The 27,937-nt window shown below is 41.5% G+C and overlaps 1 protein-coding gene across 3 annotated transcripts in view; it reads right to left on the minus strand.

Moving 5' to 3' along the window:
- LOC140650494 (single-stranded DNA-binding protein 2-like) overlaps positions 1–27,937 on the minus strand; it is a 227,020-nt gene that overhangs the window by 156,638 nt on the left and 42,445 nt on the right. For 2 of the 3 annotated variants that reach the window (XM_072858846.1, XM_072858845.1), the window contains exon 2: positions 14,128–14,200. In XM_072858846.1, coding sequence (XP_072714947.1) covers positions 14,128–14,200 — 73 coding nt within the window. Of the gene's footprint in view, positions 1–14,127; positions 14,201–27,937 lie in introns of those variants that run through there. The other variant, XM_072858848.1, reaches the window with a different exon arrangement.

Here is a 27,937-nt window from a genome sequence, read left to right on the forward strand (position 1 = left end):
CTAGCTGAACCCCTGGTTACATTGAGGCTAGGGAATGAAGAAATAGAATTTTTGATAGATACAGGGGCTACTTATTCGGTATTAAATACATGTAAAGGGAGACTTAGTCAGGAATCAGTAGATGTTGTTGGTGCGACAGGGCAAAAGGAAAACCGACCCTTTTTAAAACCGTTAAAATTTAAATTGGGAAAACAGTGGGTAACTCACCAGTTTTTGTACATGCCAGAATGTCCGTTACCTTTGCTAGGACGAGATTTATTAAGTAAATTAGAGGCAGAAATAACTTTTAAAGATGGGGAGATCAAATTACTAGTACCAGAATCAAAAGCCATGAAGGCAAGGATGTTTATGTTACAGGATTCCCCTAAGGAAGAATGGATTCCAGAAGAAGTAGAGAGTGCTGTAACCCCTTTGGTATGGGCAAGTGGAGTTCCAGGGCGATCTAAATTGGCAGAGCCGGTAAAAGTGACTTTAAAACCTGGAGCCAAGCTGGTAAGACAAAAAAAAATACCCTATTAAGTGGGAGGCTCGAAAGGGGTTGGAGGGGTTAATTATAAAATTTTTAGAATATGGGCTTTTAGTAGAATGTGAATCTGAATTTAATACTCCTATATTACCGGTCAGGAACTCAGGAAGCAAAGATTATCAGATAGTCCAGGATTTAAGGGCTATAAATCAAATAGTTCAAGATATACACCCAGTAGTGGCTAATCCATACACTTTGCTGACCACTTTGAAAGAGAAACATAGATGGTTTACTGTACTGGATTTAAAGGATGCCCTTTTCTGCATACCTCTGGATATAGAAAGTCAAAACATATTTGCCTTCGAGTGGGAAAGCCCTGCTACAGGACGGAAGATGCAATTGACATGGACTGTACTTCCACAGGGATTTAAAAATAGCCCTACAATATTTGGGAATCAATCGGCAAAGGAATTAGAGGTATGGAAAAGACAGAATCAAGGAGAAGGTGTATTGTTGCAGTATGTGGATGACATTTTGGTAGCAGCAGAAAGCAAAGAAAAATGTTTTGAGATGACTATTAGTCTATTGAATTTCCTGGGCCAGGGAGGATATAGAGTCTCCAGAAACAAGGCTCAAATCAGGAAAGAAGCAGTGATTTATCTGGGATTTGAGATATCTCAAGGACAGAGACAACTAGGGAGTGAGAGAAAAGAAGCCATTTGTCAAATTCCTGAACCTAATAGTCCAAAGGAACTCAGAGCCTTTTTGGGCATGATCGGATGGTGTTGACTTTGGATCCTGAATTATGGGCTATATGTGAAACCATTATATGAAGCCCTAAAAGAATCCAAAGATCAGTATCTGACTTGGACACCTGAATGTCAGAAGTCATTCAGAGAACTTAAAAGGCATTAATGATGGCCCCTGCATTGGGTTTACCTGATCTAACCAAACCTTTTGAGCTATTTGTGCATGAAAGGCAACACCTGGCCCTTGGAGTGTTGACGCAACGGTTGGGATCCTGGAAGCGGCCGGTGGGGTATTTCTCTAAGCAACTCGACAACGTGAGTAAAGGATGGCCAGGATGCTTGCGTGCTGTGGCAGCAACAGTATTGCTGATTCAAGAAGCTCGAAAATTGACTATGGGCCAAAAGATAATAGTATATGTACCACATATGGTAATGACTGTTTTGGAGCAAAAGGGGGTCATTGGTTATCCCCTAGCAGAATGTTGAAATATCAGGTTGTTCTATTGGAACAAGATGATGTGGAATTAAAAACTACAGCAATTGCAAACCCGGCCATGTTTTTATCGACGGAAAATCCTATGGGGAATTTAGAACATGATTGCCTGCTAACTATTGAGCAAGTCTATTCTAGCAGATCGGATCTGAAGGACGAACCGTTGCCTAATCCTGATCTGGAATTGTTTACGGATGGAAGCAGCTTTGTGCAAGAAGGAAGACGAATGGCTGGATATGCTGTCGTCACCACCAACAAGATATTGGAGTCAGGGACACTGCCTGCAAATACCTCGGCACAGAAAGCAGAATTAATGGCATTAAAGCAGGCTCTACGGATGGCAGAAGGAAAAAGGGTAAACATATGGACTGATTCCAAATATGCGTTTGGTGTGATTCATGCTCATGGAGCTATCTGGAAAGAGAGGACTGCTATCGGCCCAGGGATCACCGATAAAGCATAAAGAGGAGATTCTCCAACTTCTGGAAGATGTGCAGAAACCAAAGGAGGTGGCGGTAATGCATTGTAAGGCTCACCAATTTGGACAGACGGCTGTAAATATAGGTAACCGACTGGCGGATAAAGCTGCAAAAGAGGCTGCAGAGCGAGGTATCCTTGCGCTAGTACCAGTAAAACAGATGAAACTCCCAAATTTAAAGCCAAAATATAATAAATTGGATGAACAATTGGCGGAACAATTAGAAGCATCTCAAAATACAGAAGGGTGGTGGGTAACGCCAGAAAAACAGGTAATAGTGACCCCGCAAGTTATGTTAGAACTTGCAAGGGAAAGGCATGAGCAAACACATTGGGGTGTAGATGCTATGGTTTCTAGTTTAAAACCATCTGTGGTATGTGTAGGGATGACAGGAATAATTAAATCAGTAATAGCTAAGTGTCCAATTTGCCTTAAAAATAATCCCTTGAATCAAAGGAAAGCACCCTTGGGAGTTACGAAACAGGGTAATTCCCCAGGGGATTACTGGCAGGTTGATTTTTCTGAGTTACCTAGACAAAGTGGATATAAGTACTTATTGGTACTAATTGATACGTTTTCTGGATGGCCGGAGGCCTTTCCTTGTCGCACTAACAAAGCAAGAGAAGTGGTTAAAATATTGCTAAAAGAAATAATACCAAGATTTGGGGTACCAATAGGCATGTCTTCGGATAGAGGACCCCATTTTATAGCAGAAGTAGTTCAACAAGTGAGTAGAATCTTAGGAATACAGTGGGATTTACATACTCCCTGGAGACCACAGTCAAGTGGGAAAATTGAAAGAATGAATCAGACATTGAAGAGACAAATTAGTAAAATCTGTCAAGAGGTGTCTTTAAAATGGCCACAGGCCTTACCATTAGCTCTTTTAAGGATTAGGATTCAACCAAGATCTAGGGATGGTATAAGTCCATACGAAATCTTGTATGGCAAACCTTACCAGACTCCTCTAATCCCAGGGGATATGAAAGTGGCGGGGAAACGGATTTAAAAGTGTATTTGATTTCTCTAGGAAAGACCCTCGAAGCACTTCGGAAGTACATTGTGCTGACTAGATCGCTTGCCTTGGATACACCTGTACATCAGTATCAGCCGGGTGACTTAGTGTATATAAGAACTTGGAATTCTGAACCGTTGCAGGAGAAGTGGAAAGGACCCTTCCAAGTACTGTTAACAACCTATACTGCAGTTAAAGTGGAAGGGTGGAACCGTGGATACATTATACTCGAGTGAAGAGGGCTCCTTTGTGGAAGATTATCAATAGGGACCCCAAGACCGCAAAGTTGACTTTAAAATATGTTTAAACAAAGGAGTTACTATCATGGAATGGGAGGGGCATGGATTTTAATCTGGAAACTGATGATGATGGGAGCATTGTTTGGAATAAGGGAAGATCGATCAGAAGTGAGGGCGGAAAGGGGGGATCCGTTGTCAATAGAAGCGGAACAATTAATATACCTCCCAAGAAAGACCCCGGAAGATAATTTGATGATGGGGCTAATAAAAGAATTTGCTAACTTACAGAATATAACCCAGATAACTGCATGCCTCCCAATTCCAAGAGCAGTGGGTGAATCAATCCCATGGGGAATTTTGACAACAAATTTGAGTAGTGAAAAATCCAACAATGACAGTGCTTCTTGTGAGCAAGTTCCCGTTGTTGGATGGCAAGAGCAAATAAAATATGTCAAAAAGAAATGGAAAACCCCTGGGAATAGAGCAGATTGTGAAAAACTATTAAATTATGTTTTCATTAAGGTAGGGAGATATCACAATGTAGGTTGGTGTTCTTATGATGAGCCAATTAGGAAGAATGTCAGTCGAATGATTATGGAATGGAAATGTAAAGAGACTAACCGAACCGAACGAGAGATGGTTTTATGGGAATCAGTATGGTCAATGGCTATCTTATCCCAATTTCAGTATATGGCTAACGCCTCTTGGTGCTTTACTTGGGATGGAATGACCTTTGCGGCTTTTCCATCAGTTAATGACAAGGGAGTACATCCCGAGAAAAAGAGAGTATTGTATTTTGGTGGAATTGTAAAAAGATATATAATTGTAGTACAGTTAGTAAAGCAATTCAGAATGTCCCACCTCTGGCCGCCGCATTGAAATATGGATGTTTATGTAGAGGACTTAGAAGTGATTTACAATTAACTGATGCATATAAGCCCAAGAGGGGGACAATATTCAGTTGTAGAAAATCTACAATCCAGAGCCCAGGACACTTAGTTTGGGCAATGAGTGATGGAACCTGGTCCACTCATTTACAATTGGATGGGAAGGTAAAACAAATTACTCTGGGGATGCCAACATTATGTCCAATTTGGAAGGAAGCTCCTTTTAAAGGAAGCTTGGAAAATTTAAAATTGGAACGGATAAAGAGATCACAAATAGATGATAATGCAGAATGGAATGAACCTTCGACTGGAGTAAAAATTGGATGGGCTCTGGAGTCTCTGTTGTCCCCCTTATCAACTTATAAGAATAAAGCCTGGTTGTATAAATTGACTGGTCAAGTAGAAAGATTGGCTAATGTAACCAGGAAAGGATTTAAACAACTAAACTTGCAGTTACAAGCAACCTCGAGGATGACTTTGCAAAATCGGATGGCCTTGGATATGCTCTTATTAAAGGAACATGGAGTTTGTGGGTACTTGAGAGAGAGAATAGACCATTGTTGTATACACATCCCAAATGTCACTCAGGATGTTGAGCATGATTTGGATTTACTGGGACAAATAGAAAAGGATACTCAAGAAATGCAACATGATATGCAGGAGAGTTGGCTCGACAAAATTTTTAGTGGATTGGCATGGAACTTGAGCTCCTGGATAAAGTCCTTAATTAGCACTGGACTACTATTATTGATAATATTTTTGATACTATTGCTTATTTACTATTGTTTAAAGAAAGAACTCGCTAGCAGAACTACTTTCAATCGGATGATTATGCAAACAGTGGCTAAAAGATCGGATTTAAGTGATTCAGTGACAACGCTCCCACCATCATACAGTGAAGGATAGATCATTGAATTGGATTCCAATCGTTATTAGTTAAGGAAATAATGAATTAGCATATAGTGAAATTTTAAGGTGGAAGTATTGAAAAGATGATTATTTCAAAACTTCCAAAGGGGGGAAATGTAACCAAAGTAGTTAATTGATAACTTTTGTAATCAAAGGGAGGGGGGAGAATAACATAGAATAGAGCATAATAAGTCATGGTTATGAACAATGCTGCTATGTTCCCAGTACAGCCCCAGCCCATCTTGACAATAGGTCGAGGACTAGCTGACCCACTAGAACAGTTGGTTTGTACTAGAATAGGAATGGGGGTAGCCAAGCATCAATCATATTGTTAGAAACCATGGACCATGGAGAGGGAAATGGGTTACATCAGCCAGGTGGGATTGCGCATGTGCAGAAAAAGGGGTCAACAAGGGGACACACCTGCACGACCACCAGAGACCACCGGAGACCCCCACGGAAGCCCCTCGGAGCTCAAGGACGCATGCGTAATGACCACGCGAATATGATAATTAGTTCTAGGAAATAGAATGAATATGCATGATAATTCCAGGAACTGTAATGTATATGTATGGGATTGAAGAATATAAGTTATGGTTGATGCGAACTGTGGTATGCACGCTAGGAGGAGCGATTCCCCGTGCATCCAGCGCTGCAATAAAGAATGCCTGCTTCTTAATACTACATTGGTGTTAAGGAGTTTGATTCCCGATTTCGGTGACACAGTCACTCTGGTCTCTCCAATCACTGGCACCACAGCCACACAGGCCCTCTGACCCATGGTCTGACTCCACTTGCTGGCACTCAGCCCCCAATACACACTCACACACACAGAGCACATAGAGAATCCCTCACCCAGGAAAGAGTTAGAAAGGAATTTAATAAGAAGATAGGACTGTGACGGTGTGCTTCCCCCACCCCCGACCTTTATCTCCTGCAACCCTGCTTAGGTGATAACCACCAGTGGTGATTGTAATGGATGCATCTGGTCACGATGGCTGCATCGGCTCAAAGTGAATTCAGGAGACAGATAACAACACAATAGCCTAGGGCTATTGTGCAATGCGCCCACTGAAGAAACTAAAACCTGTGGTCGGCATGCAAATATGACTATGGGTCAATCATCCCCCATAAATAGCGAGCAGCCCAAGAGCCCTTTGAGCTCTCCTGCACGGCAGCGGGCTGCACGCCAGGATCTCCCCTTGAGCAGGGACACTTCTCAAGGTTACTCCTCGAGGTTGAGAGATTCCTTGCCACAACAGATCCTCGGTAAGTGACTAATAGCATGCTAAACTTTGAAATCTTAGCTAAGTGATATAAAGGATTGATTGCGCACACATATAATCCTGTAGATATAAACCGTTGACCAAGTCTGGGACTAGGACTGGATCTAGCCGCACCTAGACTCCTCTCTGAGAAGGAGTTTAAAAAGCAAGGGGATCCTTTCCGAACCTCATGACTCAACGGGAGGGTCTCCCTGACAGTTTTGTCTGACCCTGTCCTCTATGCAGTAAATAATCAAGTGTGCCTCGCCATCGAATCTTGTTAAAACACTGTCGCACTGAACTTTGTTAACTCCCTATTCTGTATCAATAAACTATATTTTTTACTTCTCTCTAACGAGTGAAGTGCACTCTCACTCCATCCGCGACAAGGACACGGACAGACAGCACTGATCAGGTGCAGGGTATGACCAAACAAATGCACCGATCAGCACCTATTTACATGCAATTGGCCCTTTTATCCCCTTACCCTTCTATTTTCCCCACACTTGTTCCTCCCCAAGTCACCTAAATCCCTTCCCTTTCTCACCTTTGGCTCCTCCCCTAAACATACCATAATAAATCCTGTGCAATCCCAAAATGCTCTTCCCCTGCATCCCATAATGTGTCCCATACCTCTAAGCATCAACCCCTCTCAATCTGAAAGGTGCTCTAGTGATGACTCATCTTGATGGGTGTCACATCTGAACAATGGGGCTAAGGGTCTCCTGGGAGAGGCCCAGACAGGGTATCTGTTCCTCCAAGTCCTTAATTTGGGTTCTTGCCTGCCCTGGGACCTCTGTGCTCCTCTGGGCTTGTGGAGATAGGCTTTTGATAAGGCCCATCACAGAGTTGATAGCTCCTGTGATGGACCTGGGAGGAGCTGGGGCAGGGTATTATTATTTGGGCTTTCCCCCGCCTTGTCTTTTTGGGCTCCTTTGTGGGTGTGCAGACAAGCTTTTATCACAAAACCTAACAGTGTTCATACTGCAAGAGACACTGGTAAAGCTGGGATTTTTCAAAAGAAAATAAAACTTTGATTCTCAGCCCCAACTTGATTTCTGCACCCAACTCTTAAGAAAGTTAAGCATATATATTTTCTGTCAATAGCTTACAGGAGAGGAATGTATAATTAGTACACCTAAAAAGTTTTCTTTACTCTCATATGAAGTTACCTAATGTAATTTTGATGTATTATGTAAATGGGCACAACTATTCAAAAATCATTCTGCTGTTTAAAAGTTATTTTAAGAGATAACCTAGAGGCGCTACCATTTCTGTCAGCAAAGTTGGCAGAATGAGCCAACTGCATGGAGCTTCATACACACATACCTCACCATGTAACAACAGTTAAGATATAAAAAGGACTTTTTAAAATGCAGAACTCTTGCCTAAACTCTGCCAGATAAAAATGTTAATTAAAATGAAAAATATAAATAAAAGCCAAAGCTACTAAAAAGGTATTTCATGCTCCTCAAATGCACTCCTCTGAGGCATGAGTGCTCCTCACATCCATTAGGAATGGCTTGGAAGGACTTATATTTATCACCAGGAATACACAGTAATTCTGGGATGTTTCAAAAGCAACATACTGAAGAAGAGATGCAATATATAGTCAAAACCAAAAATTGTTTCTGAAGTCAGAAAATCATTCCGTTAGAGTAAAAATTATGTCTGTGTAGAAAGCCCTCACAATGTCTACGCAGTATTTGAGCTCTTCAAAGCAGGGCTTGACGAGGAAATTACCTGATTCACAGGTCTTACACTGGTCCTTTTTATTGGGACACATTTCATCTTGATAAATGTATTCAAAGAAGGAGCCTGAAGGGAACATGGAAGTTTGGGGGTTACTTGAGGGTTTTCTTTTCTTTTTGTTTGTTTGTTTGTTTTAAATATGCATTCTGTTTCATCTGGTAGATGTCAGTCTTTCTAATCATAAAAAGAATCAATCTTAAAAGAATTAATCTTAAAAAGAATTATGAAGAATTATTAATTTAAAAAAATACCCACATTGTGAACTGTACCAATTAAGTTCATAACTGATGATCTATTAACCAGGACCTTCCTGGTCCAGCCAAGCTAATGGAATTATTCCTTCAAGGCTGGAACCTAATTTCCAAGGATACTAAAGCATTAAAATATGTGGGCTAAGGATCAACTCTTGAAGGAAAATGTAGCAGCTTGGACATCAAAGGAAAGATTCTGGAACAGAGCAGCTTCTTCTGTTTCAAAAATTTGGGTACCTTATCTGAATAGCCTTTTTTTAACCCTCATAAGAAAATGACGTGCTTTACATTAAATCTATTTGTGTTGGCTTCTTGCCATCTTGCCAATTGTACAATAACTACATATTTTGGGATGAAACAGCTGTTGAGTTATTTCAATCAATTACTTCACACCATGTGTCTAGAAAGGAAGTAATTTGCAGACCAAGACACTAGAGCTATAGTTAATAAACTAGAGGTCTCTGCAATCCAGAGATCCAGGAAAAGGCTAGTTGAACATGAGGTCCTACATTTTAGAGATGAAGGCAACAAAGCTTTGAAGGCTCTACTCAACAGGGACCACAAAGACATGGAAACCACAGTGCATCTTGTAAGTGAGAAAGACCAGCAGAGGGCTTCTGGAACTTACTGATCTGTGAATCAGTTCTATGAAATTTAAACTAGACACAATGCATCACAAAAATGTAGAAATGCTTAAGACAGCCATCTCTAAGTTATCTAATATCAGAGTGATTTAATGATATCCAGCTTAAATTTTCTTTTTCTTTATTTTGTTCCATTACTCACTTTCCCTGCTCAGATTATATATGCTTACTTCTTTTATGCTCCAAGTCAGTTTTAAAGCTACTCTGAATTATTTCATCTTTTAAAAAATCCACCCAAACTGTTCTGGCAGATACGGACTGCCAGAGCTGAGAGGGCATTGAGCCCAGACAGCCATGCACTTTCAGGAGGGACCAAAACAATATCAATTTCCTCCCATGCCACCTGGATATCTCCTACAACTGAAGCATTCTCACAACTAGTTCACTGCAATAGGGCAGTTGCTTCTCAACAAGCATGAGTCAGAAAAGTACAAAGACAGATGTGAAAAGAGCTAAGATCCCCAAAGACAAAAAGAAATGTTGTAAATATCTTGGTTGTTCAATGTTTCCTTTTAGTTTCGCTTTCGCAGATAATTTAGCCTAGCTTGCCAGTATTGTTGGCCTTAAGTAAGGAAGCTTAGATAGTAGAATTGCTAACGAGCATTCTTTATTTGAAGGAAACCTACATATGGTCTTTCCCCCCCCTAACAATAATCATTAGAGTAAGGATGCTTTGCCTGTGTTAAATCCTTGGTTAGCTGAGATAGTTGCAATGTAGATAGAGAAAAAGGAATTCTTCAGGCCCTGTGTCCCTGGAAAGGGCTGATAAGGAGAAGCTACACAAGAACCACCTGGTTTTGGATATGCAAGGAAGGTATGAGCAAGACAAAGATGGACTGAGCAGGCGTAAAGACAAAGTTCAGTCAGCGGCCAGAGTGATGAAGACTACTGACTTCCTCCAACGACCACCAGAGGATCCCTAACGACCACCTAAGGACTTAAGTACGCATGCGTCAGAGACACTTACATATATTAATGAGTTCCAAGAAAGCTCATGTTTATATAAATTAATCATATGAATATGTATGATTTTGCAATATATAATCTCTGCGATTTTGCTTGTTTGTCAGAGCACTTATGGTGGAGTGATCCCCTGTGCTGCCCAGTGCTGTAATAAAGGATGCCTGCTTAATAGTAACTCTGTTGCTATTGAGTTTTATTTCGGGAACACTCTGAAACTCCGATACGCCTGCTGGGAGATTCGGATTTTAAAGGGTAGTCTCCACGAACTTTGCTTCAGCTTGAAAATTGTAACTTTCATAATATCATAAATTATTTGTCTAAAAGATTTTTTGGACTTCTCTCAACTGCTGTTCTCTCATTTTCATCCTGTATGCCAATAATAATTTTCTAACAACTACAGCTGACTCACATGGGGGGGGGTGGATGGGGGGGGGATAGAGCTATTATTTTGTGGTTTACAGCCCACAAGTGCTGCGTTTACCACTTGCCATTTGACTTGTTGTGGTTTAGCCCCAGCCAGCAGCTAAGCCCCACCCAGCCGCTCGCTCACCCTCCCCCCTGGTGGGATGGGGGAGAGAATCAGAAGAGCAAAAGTAAGAAAACTCGTGGGTTGAGATAAGAACAGTTTAATAATTGGAACAACAACAACAACAAAAAAACTGTAATGAGAAGGAAAACAACAAGAGAGCAAGAGAGGAACAAAACCCAGGGAAAAAAACAGTGATGCAACCGCTCACCACCCACCGACTGACGCCCAGCCAGTCCCCGAGCAGCGATCGCTGCCCCCCAGCCAACTCCCCCCCAGTTTCTATACTGAGCATGACATCATATGGTATGGAATAGCCCTTTGGCCAGTTGGGGTCAGCTGTCCTGGCTGTGCCCCCTCCCATTTCTTGTGCACCTGGCAGAGCAGGGGAAGCTGAAAAGCCCTTGACCAGTGTAAACACCACTTAGCAACAGCCAAAACATCAGTGTGTTCTCAACATTATTCTCATACTAAATCCAAAACACAGCACTGTACCAGCTACTAGGAAGAAAATTAACTCTATCCCAGCCGAAACCAGGACAGTTGTGTCTTAGAGTATTTCCTCCAAGTTGTATTAGTGTATGGTTTTCTCAATCTGAATCTCATTTTATGACTTTCAGACCAAATATCAGTTTTTTTCCAGGTTTCTCTGTATTAGTGATAACTGCCTTTTGTTCCAACATACAACCATTTACAAACATTACCAGTATAGTCTTTGCCCCTCTGCATTGCTAATGAATGGGATAAACAAGCTCATAGCTCTGTGTGAAACCTAACAGACACCTCATACCAATCCAATACATTATTAATTATCTCTACCTCATACTCATCATACTTTGGCTAGTCAAAGCTGTGATATATTCTCAGATTGCATTAGTTCACGTCTGACATTTTCTCTATAGTCCAAGTTTTAATTAGTTTTAAGAGAAACATGTCAAGACACTATATTGAATATTTTCCTGAAATCCAAATGTCACAGAAGTTAAACTGTCAACTACTCATTTTGCAAATATATCCTAAAAACAAAATGAGCAAAATGAATCCTGCACAGTGTATTATTTATGACAGCTGTTTCGTAAAAGCCAAGACTATATTCTCTATTATTTTCACATTGCTATACTAAAGAGAAAATGAGATGAAAAAGCTCGTGGGTCGAGATGAGGGCAAGGAGATCACTTACCAATTACCATCATGGGCAAACCAGACACAACTTGGGGAAAATTAATTTAATTTATTACCAATTAAAAATAGAGTGGGATGGTGAGAAACAAAGACAAAACTAAAACTACCTTCCCCCCACCCCCCCCCTTCTTCCCAGGCTCAACTTCACCCCTGTGTTCCTGACTCTTCTACCTCTTCCACCCACCCCCTGAGTGGCACAGGGGGGATGGGGAATGGGGGTTGTAGTTAGTTCATAACAGTTCCTCTCTGCCGCTCCTTCCTCCTCACACTTTTCCCCTGCTCCAGTGTGGGCTCCCTCCCACAGGATATTGTCCTTCACAAACTGCTCCACCATGGGTCTTTTCCATGGAGTACAGTCCTTCAGGAAAACACTGCTCCAGCATGGGCTCCTCTCCATGGGCCACAATTCCTGCCAGGAGCCTGCTCCAGCATGGGCTCTCCACAGGCTGCAGCTTCCTTCAGGGCACATCCACCTGCTGCAGCATGGGGTCCTCCACAGGCTCTGGCATGGTACTCCATGGGCTGTAGGGGGACAACCTGCTTTTCCATGGTCTTCTCCACAGGCTTGTACAGTTTTGGCTGGGATAGTTAAATTTCTTCACAGTAGCTAGTATGGGGCTATGTGTTGGATTTGTGCTGAAAACAGTGTTGATAACACAGGGATGGTTTAGTTATTGCTGAGCAGTGCTTACACCGAGTCAAGGCCTTTGCTGCTTCTCACCCCACCCCACCAGTGAGTAGGCTGGGGGTGCACAAGAAGCTGGGAGGGTACACAGCTGGGACAGCTGACCCCAGCTGACCAAAGGGCTATTCCATACCATATGACATCATGCTCAGCATATAAAGCTGGGGAAGAAGAAGGAAGGGGGGGACATTTGGAGTGATGGCATTTGTCTTCCCAAGTAACCATTACACGTGATGGAGCCCTGCTCTCCTGGAGATGGCTGAACACCTGCCTGCCCATGGGAAGGAGTGAAGGAATTCCTTGCTTTGCTTTGCTTGCGTGCACAACTTTTGCTTTCCCTATGAAACTGTCTTTATCTCAACCCTCGAGTTTTCTCACTTTTACCCTTCCAATTCTCTCCCCCCACCCCTCTGTGGGGGAGTGAGTGAGTGGCTGGGGGGAGCTTAGCTGCCTACCAAGGTTAAACCATGACAGGGCTGCAGGGGACTCTCTGCTCTGGTGCCCGGAGCACCTCCTTCCCCTCCTTCTTCACTGACCTTGGTGTCTGCAAGGTTGTTTCACATTTTTTTTCTCACTCCTCTCTCACAGCTGCTGCACAGCATTTTCACCCCTGTCTTAAATATGTTATCACAGCGGCACCAACCAGCTTCGCTGATGGGCTCAAGCTTTGGCCAGCGGCGGGTCTGTCTCGGAGCTGGCTGGAACTGGCTCTGTCGGACATGGGGGCGGCTCCTGATCTCTTCTCACAAAGGCCACCCCTGCAGCTCCTCCACTACCAAAACTTTGCCATGTAAACCCAATACAAGAATTATAATTTGAAGCAGCAAATTATCCTAGTACAACATTCTGCTTTTTTTTTTCTCACTTCTGCTCACTACTCAGTTGTTGTTGTTGTTGTTGTTATTATTATCTTAAATATTCTCATCAAAGAAAGATTTCTTAAAAACAATATTGTGAAAAGACTTCAATATGTTTGGTACACAGGTGGTTTTGTATTCCAGAATAAATATGAAATGCTAAAGACATATCATTTACTTCAATCTTCAAAAGATATATATAAGTCTTTAAAAGACTATGAAAAATACTAACTATTGTGTAATAGTAAAAATTCTACTAGCAGTTTAAAAGTGTTTAAGAAACAGGACCTAAATGGTTATAGTCATAATTGATTCACCAGATGAAAAGAAGTGGTTAGAAGCATGGTAAGACTATATATGATTAGCAATGCTTAAGAGAATGAGAACTGCAAGTATATGACAGTAGGATGTAAAATACTTGACTGCTGTGTATTTAGGACGGCTCCATTATTCACAATTGGGGGTATCAACAATAAGTTAGAAGATCATCAAAAAGGAGTACCATCAATGCATTCTCTAACGTGCATATTTATTAGAGAAAATAGGGGAATCTTTCTCAGTGTAGTAACAAATCATAGAAAAAGTAATTATACTAAGGCATATAAAATGACATAGCAAACTGGCTTTTGCAGGATCAGAAATCTATGCTGATCAATGTAAACTGATACTCAAGGTTGTCACTGCTTTTTATTTTAAACCGACATATTTATTTCACTTGCACATGCTTGAAAGTTATGGAAGAAAAAAAAAGATGGGGAAAACATACCTCTGATAAAAATGTCTGTGCTGATTTCTGTGCTCCTACATGGAGCAGATATTCATATACGTACAGTGCTAATCTGAAAAATAAACAAGACAATATTTAGTATTGTGCATTTGTTTGTTCCTCTTTTTAGAAACAAAGGATTTCAGAAATCAGTGTTGCACACTGTTTCCTTTCAGAAACCATTATGCACCAAGCATGTCAAATCTATTATCTATACTGAACTTTTAAAACTAGAACATGTAGGTCAATCTGAGCAGAGGTGTTTAAATAGTAGTTAATTAAATATTATTAAAAAACCAAATTGTTTAACGTCAATATTTTAATGATATTTGGACAGGTGCCCAGTTAGCTAACAACTGACCTACTGCTGCCTATTTGCTCACTATAGCATGCTTACTGTAAATATAATATATTCATACAGCAACCCTGATTATTTTTCCAAATCAAAATTTTTACATGTAGAATGTGTCAAGCTGTGAGCACATGTGAACAATAGTCTGTGTTTATTGAAAGAACATGCAAACTTCAAGCTGCATCAGGAAAAGTAATTACAGAATCCACGACTACTGTAGCATAACCACATCTCAAGCAGAGCATAAACATATTTTTAGATTTATTCAGACGTGCATCTTTGAGTTCTGATGATAACACAGCTACAAATTATTGTCACAGTTCCAGAAGAAGCTTCACAAAAAGTGATCTTCAGCAGGCAGGCACATCTCCAAGTAAATCAATAGACCTGGCGCAAGGATCTCATTGCAAAAATGGGACTTATACCCTGAATGGATATCCACTAGAAATTGGGCTGAGAATGCCTTTTAAAAAAAACAAGAACAGGTGAGCAGTAAGAAACAACAATTTCTATTAATATAGGCTAGATCTGAGTTAGAAAACTAAACATGTAGCACTTCCTATTCTGCAACTGATTCTCTAGAGACGTTCCTGTCTGTCTGCATTTTTCAAGTCTTTCAAAATGAAATCTCATTTATTGAGATTTTCATCTCTGTTTAAAATAATGATTTAATAATAATGCTTAGAAATTGTCTATAAAACATTTCAGTCCAAGAAAGAAAAGAAAGTGAGGTTGCACTTTTTAAAAAACTGCTAGCCGAACTGTTTTTAAGAAGCAAAATCTATGAGTGCACTTTGTGATATACTGCTATTTAATATTTAAGCATATGATTGGTTTTAGTTTGAACCTTGAAAGGGACCGTACCCACTTTTTAATTCTAGTATTTTACAAAGCAGTTGTCTATTAGTTTTTATTAAGCCATATGAATAAATACAAACAGTGTGATAAGGAGAAAGCACTTAAGTTATTCTAATGGAGCATGGTATCATTCATTGCTCAAATGCCTAACAGCTCCAAGATGATACAGTGATATGCTTTTTCTAAGTACTGTGAAGAGAGAGGGGATCACTTATTCCAGCCTCTCATCTCAAAAGCACAACTGGATCTTTTAAAAAAAAAGAAAAGTCAAATCTTGTTGACTTAATACTTTCCAGTTGAACTATGGTTCAATTTTTAAGCAATAAATGGTTATAGACAAAATCTAAGATCAGAAAGATGTAAAAGACAGAGGAAGAACTCTATATAATAACCAAGATGACTTATATACCTAGTAACACTTTAAAATATTTCATTTCTCTTCCAAGATGCACATTTTTTTTGTTCTTATCAAAAAAGGAAGCCTGCAGTCCAGATAAAAGGATTTGTGTGATCATATCCTTTCTATCCCGCAAAGGAAAGCAAAAAAGCACCAGAACCAGGTGTTTATTGCAGATACACCACCTTCATAATTCTGCCATCTATTAAAAGATTTAGCAAATACTGCACTATGATACCCAAATCGACAGCACAATACCTTAATATCATAAAAGATTTGAAAGTACCATCTAAGGACTCCTGGAATCTACCTGCAAAACACAGCTCATGCCAACAATGTTCCAGTATAACTGAATATCACTACCCTGCATGCATTTTAATTGGTCAGCATCTAAAAACAACCAATATTTTTTTAACACAACAACAAAGACAACCCTAGAGATATGATATAAGCATATGGAATGTGCTAATTAAGCTGTAATTAAATTATAAAGTCTCCCACACTTTGACATACATTATTACATCCTGGTCTAAATATACTAACCATTAAATGAAATGGTGAAACAACTTTGGTTTTTAAGCACAGGGTGGGAGGAGACAGATTTCAGGAAAAGATAAAATATGTCACATTTTAGGCTTCCAAGATGATTCAAATGTGATACATTAAGATCTGGACCACACTAACAAAGGAACTGCATACTTCCTCTGACAGGAAAGCCAGGACCACCTTCCACAAACAGATGCGACACAGAAGGCAAAGCATAAACAAATATGATTGGTTCATTTTAAATCTAAATTGTTTGCCCATCCTAGTTATTATTCTGTCAGGAAGTCTTTAAAGAAGTTAACAGCATTATAATTCCATTCAGAAATAAATGCATGTCCTGGTTTTGGCTGGGATAGAGTTAATTTTCTTCCTAGTAGCTGGTACAGTGCTGTGTTTTGGATTTAGGATGAGAATAATGTTGATAACACGCTGATGTTTTGGCTGTTGCTAAGCGGTGTTTACACTGGTCAAGGGCTTTTCAGCTTCCCCTGCTCTGCCGGGTGCACAAGAAGCTGGGAGGGGGCACAGCCAGGACAGCTGACCCAAAGTGGCCCAAGGGCTATTCCATACCATATGGCATCATGCCCAGTATAGAAACTGGGGGCACTTGGCCAGGGGGTAGCGATCGCTGCTCAGGGACTGGCTGGGCGTCGGTCAGTGGGTAGTGAGCGGTTCTATCGGGGGGGATTTCTCCCTTGGGTTTTGTTCCTCTCTCACTCTCTTTTTGTTTTCCTTCTCATTACAATATTATTATTATTATTATTATTATTATTATTATTATTATTATTATTATTATTTTCCAATTATTAAACTGTTCTTATCTCAGCCCACGAGTTTTCTCACTTTTGTTCTTCCGATTCTCTCCCCCATCCCACCAGGGGGGAGGGTGAGCGAGCAGCTGGGTGGTGCTTAGCTGCCGACTGGGGCTAAACCACGACAGTCCTTTTTGGTGCCCAACATGGGGCACGAAGGGTTTGAGATAATAACAGATTAACCAGAGCATATTAAGGAATTTAGATCTGTTAGTAGTTGCGGGCCACGATATTGATTCATCTGTTCTCGATACTGGTTTACCTGATCCGCACCATGCTCATTTTTTTGCTGTACATGTTAAAGATCGGTGTTGGTTTTTGCAGTTTGCTGTGCTCTGCTTTAATTGGTGATGTTTTGCCTGTGAGATTTGTTATTAAAACAGTGACCTTGGGGTTATTTTGGTATCTAAGTGCTGTACTGAAACCATTACTGTACGTCAGGTACCACCTCATGGAGACAATTAGCACTTATACTTCTTCCTCTGAGAGGATTTTTATGGAGGAAATGCAGAATGGCACCTTCGCTACTTTCTTCTATGATGTTTCCTCCTTCATTACAGTAACTTTTCAGTATCTTGAACATCCTTGGGTAGTTAAGATACATCTATTGGTATTGCTTGGGAATATTGTTTCGATCTTGTCCAAGATTAGTAAGCAATTTAAGGATATCATCCAGAGATCTGCCCCAAGGCCGGATAGTTATGAGTGGCAGGGTGTGTGGGATAGCATGGGCAAACGCCTAAGTTATTGGGCACCTCCAGTGTTTTGGAACTTCACCCCTGAACAAGTGCAGAATCCTGAAAAATTAGTAGAATATTTGGAAAAAGTATGTCGTCACCCTGCCAATTCTAGGGAGACACAAATCCCTGCAATGTGCTGGGGCCTGGCCCATGCCTACCGAGCCCTGTTCAAGACTATTCAAAACCCTCGAGGATCTGGTGACAAAATGACAGGCACTGTGGCTACTCCAGCCCCCCCTGTGACAGGCACTGTGGCTGTTCCGGACAACTCCGTGACAGGCACTGCAGTCACCCCAGTCCCCCTCTGCAACAGGCATTGTGGTCACTGCAGCCCCCCTGCAACAGATAATGTGGTTCAACCAGGGAACCAGCCCGTGTCAGTATCAGTCACCCCTATACACAAGAAGAAATCCTGGAAGCGAAAGTCAGCTCGTTTAGAAAGGGAAGATGAAAGAGCAGGGACATGACAAGGAGAGGAAGAGGAAGAACTTGTGGATGAGAGGGAAACTACCCAGTCCCTAGCCCTGAGTGAGCTGTGAGATATGCGAAAATATTTCAGCCGTCGTCCAGGCAAGCACGTTGTCACCTGGCTGCTCCGATGCTGGGATAACAGGGCCAGTAGCCTGGAATTAGAGGGTAAGGAAGCCAAGCAGCTGGGATCCCTTTCAAGGGAAGGGGGCATTCACAAAGCGATTGGAAAAGGGGCACCAGTCCTCAGCCTCTGGAGGCGACTCCTGTCAGCTATGAAGGAAAGAGATCCCTTCAAGGAAGATGTTGTATATCACCCTGGGAAATGGACCACCATGGAGAGAGGTATCCGGTACCTGAGGGAATTAGCTGTGCTGGAGGTGATTTATGGTGACCTGGATGACGAGCGGTCCCCCAAAGATCCAGATGAAGTCCAGTGCACATGACCCATGTGGCGGCAGTTGGTACGGAGTGCACCAGCGTCGTATGCCAACTCATTGGCAATACTGACCTGGACAGACGGAGGCGGTCCAACAGTGGATGAAGCGGCTAGCCAGCTCCAGGAATACGAAGAAAGTATCTCTTCCTCCCTTGTCTCAGCTGTGGAGAAACTGTCCCGGGAGGTCCAGCGACTCGAAGAGGATAGGTCCTACTTTCCACCTGTACGGACCAGTGTCTCAGCCCTTAGGAGTCAGCGTTCTTCTGCTCAAGAGAGAGGATATAGAGGGTATGCACCATGGGGCACCCTATGGTTTTACCTGCGTGACCACGGAGAGGACATGAGGAACTGGGATGGAAAACCTACCTCGACCCTAGAGGCGCGGGTACGTGAGTTGCAAGGAAAAACAATCACCAAAGGGGGTTCTTCCAGGAACATTGCTGCTCCGGTTTCCAGTGAGCAGTTCCCCAGACAGAGTAGAAGGGCTGATCTTACTCCTGATTTTAATGAAGGAACTCCTGACTCGTATGTACAAGAAATGGGTAATGAATATTATGACCAGGATTAGGGGGGCCCTGCCTCCAGCCAGGAGGAGGAAAGGGACAACTGGGTTTACTGGACTGTGTGGATTCGATGGCCTGGCACATCAGACCCACAGGAGTATAAGGCTCTAGGAGACACCGGTGCACAGTGTACCCTAATGCCATCCAGCTACATAGGGGCAGAACCCATCTGTATTTCTGGGGTGACAGGGGGATCCCAACAGCTGACTGTATTGGAGAAGTGAGCCTAACTGGGAAGGAGTGGCAAAAGCACCCCACTGTGACTGGCCCAGAGGCTCCGTGCATCCTTGGCATAGACTACCTCAGGAGAGGGTATTTCAAGGACCCAAAAGGGTGCCGGTGGGCTTTTGGTATAGCTGCCTTGGAGACGGAGGAAATGAAACAGCTGTCTACCTTGCCTGGTCTCTCGGAGGACCCTTCTGTTGTGGGGTTGCTGAGGGTTGAAGAACAGCAGGTGCCCATTGCTACCACAGCAGTGCACTGGAGGCAATATCGCACCAACCGAGACTCCCTGATTCCCATCCATAAACTGATTTGTCGACTGGAGAGCCAAGGAGTGATCAGCAAGACTCGTTCACCTTTTAACAGCCCTATATGGCCAGTGCAAAAGTCTAATGGAGAGTGGAGACTGACAGTAGACTCTCGTGGCCTGAATGAAGTCATGCCGTCGCTGAGTGCTGCTGTGCTGGACATGCCAGAACTTCAGTACAAACTGGAGTCAAAGGCAGCCAAGTGGTATGCCACAAGTGATATCGCTAATGCGTTTCTCTCAATCCCTTTGGCGGCAGAGTGCAGGCCACAGTTTGCTTTCACCTGGAGGGGCGTCCAGTACACTTGGAATCGACTGCCCCAGGGGTGGAAACACAGCCCCACCATTTGCCATGGACTGATCCAGACGGTGCTGGAACAGGGTGAAGACCCTGAACATCTGCAATACATTGATGACATCATCGTGTGGGGCAATACAGCAGAAGAGGTTTTTGAGAAAGGGAAGAAAATAGTCCAGATCCTCCTGAAAGCCGGTTTTGCCTTAAAACAAAGTAAGGTCAAGGGACCTGCACAGGAGATCCAGTTTTTAGGAATAAAATGGCAAGATGGACATCGTCAGATCCCAATGGATGTGATTAACAAAATAACAGCCACGTCTCCACCAACTAGCAAAAAGGGTTAGCAAAAACCAACTAGCAAAGAAGAGTTACTTTTCTTCCTAGTAGCTGGTATAGTGCTGTGCTTTGGATTTAGTATGAGAATAATGTTGAGAACACGCTGATGTTTTGGCTGTTGCTAAGTGGTGTTCACACTAGTCAAGGACTTTTCAGCTTCCCATGCTCTGACGGGTGCACAAGGAGCTGGGAGGGGGCACAGCCAGGGCAGCTGACCCAAACTGGCCCAAGGGCTATTCCATACCATATGGCGTCATGCTCCGTATAGAAACTGGGGGGAGTTGGCCGGGGGGCAGCAATCGGTGCTCGGGGACTGGCTGGGCGTCGGTCAGCGGGTGGTGAGCGGTTGCATCACTTGTTTTTCCCCTGGGTTTTGTTCCTCTCTCGCTCTCTTGTTGTTTCCCTTCTCATTACAATTTATTATTTTGTGTGTGTGTGTGTGTGTGTGTGTTCCAGTTATTAAACTGTTCTTATCTCAGGTCACGAGTTTTCTTACTTTTGCTCTTCTGATTCTCTCCCCCATCCCATCAGAGGGGAGGGTGAGTGAGCGGCTGGGTGGGGCTTAGTTGCTAACTGGGGCTAAACCACAACCACTTATGTGAAGTCTGTAGTAATTTTTGATAAAGACAGGCCATAGGCCAGGATTTCCCTCTCCAAGACAAATAAATTAAACATGTAGTGGCAGTGTGAAACAAAAAGACAAACATTAAAGCACCTTTCCTACCCCCTTTCCCAGGCTTCACTCCAGACTCCTCTTCTCCCCCCTCTTATAATCGTTGCAGGTTACACTCAGTCCCTTCAGCGAGGCCACAGGCAGTGCAAAGCAGGGGTTTACAGTCAGTACATAGCAGTTTCTCTCTGCCACTCCATTCTTCTTACACTTTTTCTCTGCTCTGGTGTGGGTCCTCCAAGGGCTGCAGGGAATATCTGCTCCACCATGGAGCACCTCCTCCTCCTCCAACCTTGGTGCTCCCTCTGTTATTCCTCACTCTTTTTTTTCCCTCCTCCTCTGCCTGCCCAGCATTTTCTGCTCTTTCTTAAATATGTTTTTACAGAAGCACCACTGTCTTAGTTGATGGGCTCAGCTTTGGCCATCAGTGGGTCTGCTGCAGAACCAGCTGGAATCAGCTGTGTCCAGCACAGGGCAGCCCCTGACTTTCTCCCACAGGGGCCACCTCTGCAGCACCCCCCCACCCCAAAACCTTACCACATACACCTAATACACATACCTAAAAAAAAAAAAAAATGTTTTAACTGAAGGTATAGTTGTATATAACCATTATCCAGAAGGTAATTAAATCAATGTGGTAGAGTGAAAGCCTCAAGCTCCCCAAATTTGGCAGCGTGTCAATCCACATTCCAAGTAGTATACTCTTTCACAAAGTCTATGACAGAGAATTAGTGCAATCACAGAAATATATCAGCTTATTTCCTAGATGTTAGCACCTCCTTTGCTGGCAATAGCCATTATGCTGTTAACATCTGATGCTGGATATAGAAAAAATTATATATATAGTTGTAATGTTCCAGATCTGAGTATCGCAGAAATAAATCTAGCATTTCTGGATTGTTAATAGACTTCATTTTTTAAGCTAATCGTGTATGGAAAGTTCTGCATACAACATACTACCCATACAATATTTAATATTAAACAATAATTTAAAAATCACAATGAAAACTAATAAATCAATATCCATAGATAATTTTTAGTTTGTGTGAAGAAGAGTGAAGCAGCTGAGCAACATTTAAAAGTAGTTCCATAGAAAAGATCCTAATGTTCCTTTCTGTGTTTAAGGAGACTTGCAATATTCCAAAATCACTATTCGGACCCATACAGAGAAGCAATATTTTTTTCTTTTGTTTAAAAAAGTAATATAGACTCCATTTCAAATCCTGAGATTCCTAGGAATCTCACCGATTTAATATCTAAAATATAAATCTCATTCTCTAAAGTAAGAAAGTAGCATTGAGCCTATATTTAAAATATAATACAACAGCTAAAAAACATTTCAAGTTTGAAGTTTCTCAAACAAACTTTCTCAAACCCATCACTTCAGTAGATTTAAAACTGCTCTGAAGCTCTTGACAGCAAGCTGGTGTTGGTCAGTTTCAACTAACAAGGGTAAACAACTTTGTAAAAAGTTTCTTATTTTCAACAGTCATGTATGCCATGGCCAAACCATCCTTTCTTCCCTATTTTATCATACTGACAATCATAGAATCATAGAATAGCCCAGATTGGAAGGGACCTCAAAAGATCATCTGGTCCAAACTTTAATCATTTTCCTAGTACCTGAGATTAAGGTGATTCAGTCAACTCTCAATTATCCGTGATAACAGAAGACTGGGATAAGAAATGATAAGGGCTGTGCTGGATGTAGAAGTGCTATGCTGCTGTCCTGGTTTCAGCTGAGATGATAGAGTTAATTTTCTTTATAGTGGCTGGTATGGGGCTATGTTTTGGATTTGTGCTGAAAACAGTGTTGGTAACACAGGGATGTTTTAGTTGGTGCTGCACTGGTCAAGGACTTTTCAGCTTCCCCTGCTCTGCCAGGTGCACAAGAAGCTGGGAGGGGGCACAGCCAGGACAGCTGACCCCAACTGCCCAAAGGGCTATTCCATACCATATGACGTCATGCTCAGCCTATAAAGCTGGGGAAGAAGAAGGAAGGGGGGACATTCGGAGTGATGGCGTTTGTCTTCCCAAGTAACCATTACGCGTGATGGAGCCCTGCTTTCCTGGAGATGGCTGAACACCTGCCTGCCCATGGGAAGGAGTGAAGGAATTCCTTGCTTTGCTTTGCTTGCATGCGCGGCTTTTGCTTTACCTATTAAACTGTTTTTATCTCAACCCTCGAGTTTTCTCACTTTTGCTCTTCCGATTCTCTCCCCCGTCCCACCAGGGGGGAGTGAGCGAGCGGCTGCGTGGTGCTTAGTTCCCGGCTGGGGCTAAACCACGACAGCTGCACAAAGTCAACATAGTAGAGTCACCTGTGCCTGTCTCTACTCAGCTTCTTTGTACTGTGGGAAGATCAATTTGTTTAGATGCAGCATCAAACTCGAGCTATACCCAAGAATTTTCTTATGCTTTTTCATTTGCTTAGGCAGGTACATTAATGATGGCCTCAACTTTACAGTTATTTTTCTGTACACACACCTTCGTGCGTTAGCTCTCCCAGGCATGCTGTTTCATCTACACATAATTTACGTTTTTGTTTGCTTAGCTTGAGGCTAGCAGACTGCTCTTTTCAAGTGCCTCTAATCATACCAGTCTACTGGTTTTTTTCCAGCTCAAAACATCATCTATGTTAATGTTAGTACTCTCTATCCTATCAACAATGTGATTGGTTTTCTGAGAAACACTTGGGTATTAAACAAAAAACAAACATTGGTATGAGGAAACAGTATGTCCCAAAAGTGATACTAAATGTTTGTTCAAATACATGCACTGCTTCTTCGGAGAGCTCCTATCACAACCCTACAAACACAGGCAGCATAAAAACATACGTATTTGACATTATCCATAACCACTTATTTCTTCCTCTCTTTGTAGATAGCAAAAAAATGTTATCACTGTACATATTTAACTATTTGGGGCTTATACCCAGTGTTATAATAACCAATGGACTCAGTGCCTTCTATTAGACTTATGGTACAAAAGGAATTAGCTGATCCTCCTCTTCATTTATTCTGGTTTTACAGAAAGGAAAAGTCTTCCAGTAGCATGATTCTGGGGCGGTACTTTCACGCCTATTCTCTATTCTACCTGATTGCTTGGAAGACATCCTGAAACTATCCCTCATTAATTTTGGTCTCCCCTTGATTGTATATACTGTCTTCATTTGTATATACTGCTTCAAGTGCTAAAAACAGTTGTAACCTAGTAGGTGCCCTTTTACTTTGATGCTATTAGAAATAATGTGGTTTTTTAAAGTTTACCCATACACTTAACCTCAGAAATTCTTTTTGTGGGGATAATTTCATATATGTTTACTAATTGAAATCCACAGGTAGGGGGAGATTAAGTGCTAGCGTAATTATTTCCAGCAACACATTAACTTGTGCTCCAGTATCGAATTAAAAATCAAATAAGTATCTGGTGTCCATTGATCATTTGAAAAAATCAGAGATAAATGCTGTGGTGGTGTCTGCGGTCTCTCCCACAAGCATTTGATTGACCAAGGTTTTACATATTCTCATCTGCTAAGGATGTCTTGGTTTGTGCTAAAATGTCACAATGCACATTGCTCCACATGTTATTTTCATTTGATTCCAACCAAGTTTCAAATTAATTTTTGTCTCAGGTCTCAGTTTGTAGAAATTACTACAGATCCAAAATACTGCAATATTAAAACATTCTTTCTGTGTACTTTATTCTGAATGGGATAATTTTCATTGATTCCCAAATTCTAAATGCCTCATCAAAAGGTTGATTTTCTTGGCTAAACCACGTTGGGCGCCAAAAAGGACTGTTGTGTTTTAGCTTCAGTTGGCAACTAAGCCCCACCCAGCCGCTCACTCACCCTGGTGGGATGGGGGAGAGAATCAGAAGAGCAAAAGTAAGAAAAGTTGTGGTCTGAGATAAGAACAATTTAATAATTGTGAAAAAGAAAAAATATTAATATTAATATTAATAATAATAAGTAATGAAAAGGAAAATAACAAGAGAGAGAGAGGAACAAAACCCAGGGGGAAAAAAAAAACCAAACCAGTGATACAACCGCTCACCACCCGCTGACCGACGCCCAGCCAGTCCCCAAGCAGCGATCGCTGCCCCCCGGCCAACTCCCCCAGTTTCTATACTGAGCATGACGCCATATGGTATGGAATAGCCCTTTGGCCAGTTTGGGTCAGCTGTCCTGGCTGTGCCCCCTCCCAGCTTCTTGTGCACCCGGCAGAGCAGGGGAAGCTGAAAAGCCCTTGACCAGTGTAAACACCACTTAGCAACAGCCAAAACATCAGCGTGTTATCAACATTATTCTCATCCTAAATCCAAAACACAGCACTATACCAGCTACTAGGAAGAAAATTAACTCTATCCCAGCCGAAACCAGGACAATAAACTATTCAACTTATCATAACTATAAAATTTGTTACGTTAACTATAAAAATTGTTAAATGTCAACTAAAAATGTTAAACAACAAAATACATTTTAAAAAGAAAGTTGAGAAAATTCAACACCTTTATAAATACAGGAGGGTCCACCTCTTCCTGGTAATAAAGGTGATAACTTTGGTCTTCTCTGCTTTTTTCAAATGGGATAGTAACAAATTTTTACATGCTATTTTCCCCTACTATGTAATTTACTATGGCTAAAGAGTTTAATGAAATGCATTCTGCCCCAGCAGTAAGGAGAGCTAACAGCATGGAACTATCCTTTCAGGAGAAAGTATTCTCTGTTTTCAGCAGTACCAGGAAAAGGCAGAGAAAAAGGAGGAAGCATGAATGCATACAGCCACTTCCCCAAGAATGAATTAGATTAATCTCAAATCAGTGCCAACTGGAAGCTGCAATGTGAATCAGCTCCACTTACTACACAAGGCAAGTAGGATATAACTTTATTTCATTCATATGAGGAAAACAGTGTTTCTGAATATCTGGCTACTAGAAGGATCCATGTTTTTGCCAGTTTTCTTAGCTCTTCTCAGAAAGTATAGGTTTAATTTCTTTATTAAACATGGTGGTTCCACAACAATAAGGACTACCAGGAATCACTGCCACTGAAACCTCAGCTCCCCTCTTCAAAGCTGTACAGTGAGACAGCAGGAGACTAATATCTAAGTTGTCACAATGTGGAGTGAAGAACTGGAAGACAAGGACTCTGGATGGGAATACAGGCAGGGCTGTAGGAGTCACTGCCTATCTCCTTTTTAAGAGTCATAGTTAATGTTGGGCAAATAATTGGGGTTTTTTTCTTCTTTTAGAGCATATCATGGTTAATCCCGCTGTAGGCGACTAGCAAGCAGCATACTTGTACAACAGCATGAGAAGTCACAGATAATTAGTCAAATAAAGACTGTATTGTTCTTTCCCACTCACTGCCTGCTCCAGGTGACATGTCAAAAACATGTTCTTATTTGGTAGTTGGTTAGATACTCTAAAGAGTTATTTTTAAGTATCAAAAACTGGCATATTACTGAAGCAGTTTGAGGTCAGTGTACCTACAGACTTACATGGCAGCTAACTGGTAACAGGTGGAAATCCACAGTCATCTATTTGGAAAGCTTCCGAGTTGATCATGCCTGGCTTTTCAGCATACCCATGTGGTAACAAATAAATAAGAAAGAGCTGAAGAATTTGGGTTCAGATAGCGGCATACAGCTGTAGAAATTTCTAAAACACAGATTCTCCTCTACTAAGAAGCACAAAGTTTTGGAAAGAACACTTCTAAGTTTACTGACTGGTTTAGATGAAATTGCATCTCAGCAATATATTAGAAAACTACTTCCTGAATTTCATCACAAAGTTTCCTTTTAGAACCAGATAGACAAAGATTGACTCTTATTAACACTCCTGGCTGGCAGATTATCTCAATGGCAAACTGAAATAATGGTCATTATCACAAAAGAATAAAACAGTAAACTACCAGGAGCCACAAAAGAATCATGAAATGGAGTCAGTCTCAAAAGGGAAAAGGAGAAAAAAGGAGGAAGAGACAAGCAAGAATGTGTTCACGTCATCAATCTTATGGGAATCATATGGGATGATTTCCCTGAGTATCTATCTAAAAAGTAATGGTGGAAAGTAATTTGTGTGAATGATTATGAAATGATAGCATTCCCTTCTAGAGAGAGGAAGTCCTGAAAGCATCAGAATAAGGCTAACAGACAACTGTTAGCCTGTTTGAATTTGTCAAACAAATTCAGGGAATTGGTGGAAAGAATTTCTTGAATAAATAAATAACCTGAAGAAAAGAGTGCAAGACATCTTAAGTGATTCAGACTATATTTAAAAAAATAAACACACCAAACAACTCAATGGCAAATATCACATGGAAGAAAGATAGGAAATAATATGAGGTTATTTTGGTTGCATCACAAATTCCTCATTGATAGAAGAAAAAGGTGCAACAACAAAAAAAGAAAACAAAGACATAACAGTATTTAGGAACACCAGAAGCATGTAGTGACAAAATCAGAAAGACTGAAGTCCAAAATGAGTTTCAATTAGCAAGGACATTAATAAGGCAGCAACAACACATTTTATACCACCAAAGAGCTAGAGTTCTACTATTAAATGGAAAAAGAGCGTAAAGGAAAGAATGTCAAGTATGAAGTCTTAATGCCTACTTTGTTCCCACCTTCACAAAACAGGAAAAGACAGCATTATTATTTAAATGCAACAACAGCAATACACACAGTAATAGGAAACAACAGGTTAAAGAATACTTATAGTAAGACAGCTGTACTACAGTTGAGAGGACTTGATGATATTCCCTCAACATCGCTAAGAAACAAGACAAAGTATTTTC

This window comes from Ciconia boyciana, chromosome 4 (genome assembly GCF_034638445.1).
Source record: "Ciconia boyciana chromosome 4, ASM3463844v1, whole genome shotgun sequence".
In the NCBI taxonomy this organism is placed as follows: domain Eukaryota; kingdom Metazoa; phylum Chordata; class Aves; order Ciconiiformes; family Ciconiidae; genus Ciconia; species Ciconia boyciana.